Here is a 2,953-nt window from a genome sequence, read left to right as displayed (position 1 = left end):
AAATAATATATAAATAAATAACTAAATAAATAAATAAATAAATTAATTAATTGGATTAGAAGGGGGGAGTGGCAGCAGCTGGTTGCTGCAGAAGGGGCCGCTGCAGCTGCGCAGGGTTTAGGGTTTAGGGTTTGGGGTTTAGGGTTTGGGGGCTAATGGCTGAGGCTAGGGTTTAGGGTTTAGGGCTTGTATTTGCTTCTGTCCACACAGTCCCCCGTCTAGGGTTTAGGGTTTAGGGTTTGTGGTTGACGCGAGGAGCCTAGGGTTTAGGACTTCTGGGTTTCGAGGGTTTAGGGTTTCTAGGATTTAGGGTTTGGGGTTTCTAGGGTTTAGGGTTTGGGAGTGCAGCAAGGGCAGCAGCAGCAGCAGTTCTCACCAAGGAAGCAAAGCAGAGCTGCAGCAGCAGCAAAGTAGCAGCAAAAAAAAGAGCCCCAAACAGCAGCAGCAGCAGCCGCCAATAAATCTGCAGCTTTTCGTGCTGCTTGTTTCTTACCAGCAGCTGCAGCAAACAGTTCACTCTTATTTTTAAATTTATTTTATTCCTTTTATTTCTTTAAATTCCTTTTAATTTCTTTTATTTTGTTTTATTTCATTTTGATTCATTTTAATTGGCTTTAATTTGTTTTAATTTGTTTTATTTTGTTTTGATTTGTTTTAATTCTTTTGCTGAACAGAACGATACCCTAAACCCTAAACCCTAAACCCTAAACCCTAAACCCCAGACGTCGAAGAGCACAGCCCGCAGTCCTAAACCCCAGCCCTAAACCCTAAGCCCTAAACCCTAAACCCTAAACCCTAAACCCTAAACCCTTAGCCCCAAACCCTAAACCATTAACCCCAAACCCTTAAGCCCAAACCCTAAACCCCAAACCCTAAACCCCAAACCCCAAACCCTAAACCCTAAAACCTAAACCCTTAGCCCCAAATCCTAAACCCCAGACACCAAACCCTAAACCCTAAACCCTAAACCCTAAACCCTAAACCCTAAACCCTAAACCCTAAACCCTGGCCAGACCTCGATGTTGTCGTGAAGTGCGGAGAAGATCCAGTAGAAAACAATTACATTTAAAATGGAAAGAGGACACAAAACAAAAAGAGATCTGTAGAAGGACTGCGTGGCGGAAACTTCAGACGCAGTTGTTATTTGCCTGCAAACAAACCCTAAACCCTAAACCCTAAACCCTAAACCCTAAACCCTAAACCCTAAACCCTAAACCCTAACAACCCCTGAGCCCTTGACCAAATCGTAGACAATAAGCCTTGAACTCTGAATCTTAAGCCTTAAACCGCTTAGGTATAAAACTTGAATCTTAAACCCTAAACCCTAAACCCTAAACCCTAAAACCTAAACCCTCAGGATGAGGCAATGAACAGCAACAAATTAAAAATGACAGATGAAAGCTATAAACATACAAAAGGTGTTAGACAAAAAAGAAATAAATAAATAAACACATAAATAAATAAATAAATAAAAAGAAAATATATGAATAATAAATACATAAATAAAGTACAATAGAATAAAATAAAATAAATAATTAAACAAATAAATAAAATGCTATTTTTTGTTTGGCGGTGCCACCAGAGGCCAGTACGAAGACATGAAAAAGAGGAAAACAGCAAAAGTAAATAAACTTTAATTTGAAATTAATTTAAATTCATTTTAAAATAATTGTTATTCATTATTAATCGATAATTAATTAATACCAATCTGACAATTAAACAATTAAATAATTAAACAATTAAATAATTAAATACATAAGCAATTTAATAATTAACTAATTAAATCATTAATTCGTTATAAATAAGAACACTGAGTTCGGGGAGAACTTATTAAAAGAGAATTAAAAAAATAAAAAACAGAAAGTAATAATCGGATTTCAAAACAATTTAGATCATTAAAAAGGAAATTAAAAATAGAGCAAAACAGAAAGTTTGAATGCAGCTTGACTAAAAACGAATTTAAAAAACTAAAAAAAGAGAAAGTGGTAATCGGATTTTAAAACGAACTAGACCATTAAAAGGGAAATAAAAAATAGAAAAAGAAAGCCAAGTTTGAAGAGACTTTGACTAAAAAAGAATTAAAAAAAAGAAAACAAAAAACAAAAAATAAATAATTACCTCAAAGAGTACAGGGCTATGTAGGCGGCGACGAGAAAGAAGACTTTGTTGAGAGTTTTTTTCTCCAAAAAAGGTTTTGTAATGGACCAGCCGAGGGCCCCCAGCAGCAGCAGCAAATAAAGAGAAATGTATTTGCTGAGGGAAAGAGCAGCAGCAAGCAGCAGCAGCAGGGGCCCCGGGGGGCCCCCTATCCAGGTGTACGTACACCCGAAGGCAGCAGCGGTCTCCGCGAGCCCCACTGCAGCAGCAGCAGCAATCAGCACGTGCAGCTTTATGATGTTGCTGCGGTTGCAGCACAGCAGCAGGCCCCACGCTGCTGCTGCTGCCAGGTGCAGCAGCAGCAGCAGCAAGTCCGCAGCTAACGCGGGGTACAAATACCCTGGCAGCAAACCCAAGGGACTTTTTACTGAAACTTTTCCTTCCATTTTCAAATCATTTAAAGGTCCGCAATTTGCTGTTATCAAAAAGTAAATTCCGCTGTCCCGCACGCTGAACTGGCGCTCCCTCGCTGCTGCTGCTGCTGCTGCTGCTGCTGCTCCGCTTAAAGCGCTTCCAGCGGCGCCCGCAACAGCCCCCTGCTGCTGCTGCTGCTGCTGCTGCTGCTGCAGCGTGCTGCTGTGCAGGCCCACAGGCACCACGTACACCTCCTCGCCCTCATACTCCTCAACCGCCTCCTCCCCGCTGCTGCTGCTGCCGCCGCTGCTGCCGCTGCTGCTGCTGCTGCTGCTGCTGCTGCTGCTGCTGCTCCAGAAGGAGCGCCGCAGCGCGTAGGGATACGGACACTCCTTAGTTGCTGCAAAGCCTCCAGCAGCAAAAGGGCCCCCGCAGCAAAACG

At 41.9% G+C, this 2,953-nt stretch overlaps 1 protein-coding gene across 1 annotated transcript; it reads right to left on the bottom strand.

Moving 5' to 3' along the window:
* Positions 1 to 711: 711 nt before the first annotated feature.
* ETH_00010045 (lung seven transmembrane receptor domain-containing protein, putative) lies at positions 712 to 2,911 on the bottom strand (the record flags this gene model as incomplete). Its single annotated transcript, XM_013379126.1, has 3 exons — positions 712 to 747; positions 1,016 to 1,148; positions 2,119 to 2,911. Coding segments are annotated over 3 exons (962 nt in total), but the record flags the coding sequence as incomplete, so codon positions are not given.
* Between the last annotated feature and the right edge of the window lie 42 nt (positions 2,912 to 2,953).

Source organism: Eimeria tenella, genomic scaffold, assembly GCF_000499545.2.
Source record: "Eimeria tenella Houghton genomic scaffold, Eth_scaff1458, whole genome shotgun sequence".
Classification (NCBI taxonomy): domain Eukaryota; phylum Apicomplexa; class Conoidasida; order Eucoccidiorida; family Eimeriidae; genus Eimeria; species Eimeria tenella.
Note: the sequence above shows the minus strand (reverse complement) of the source record. Positions and strands in the feature narration are given on the sequence as shown.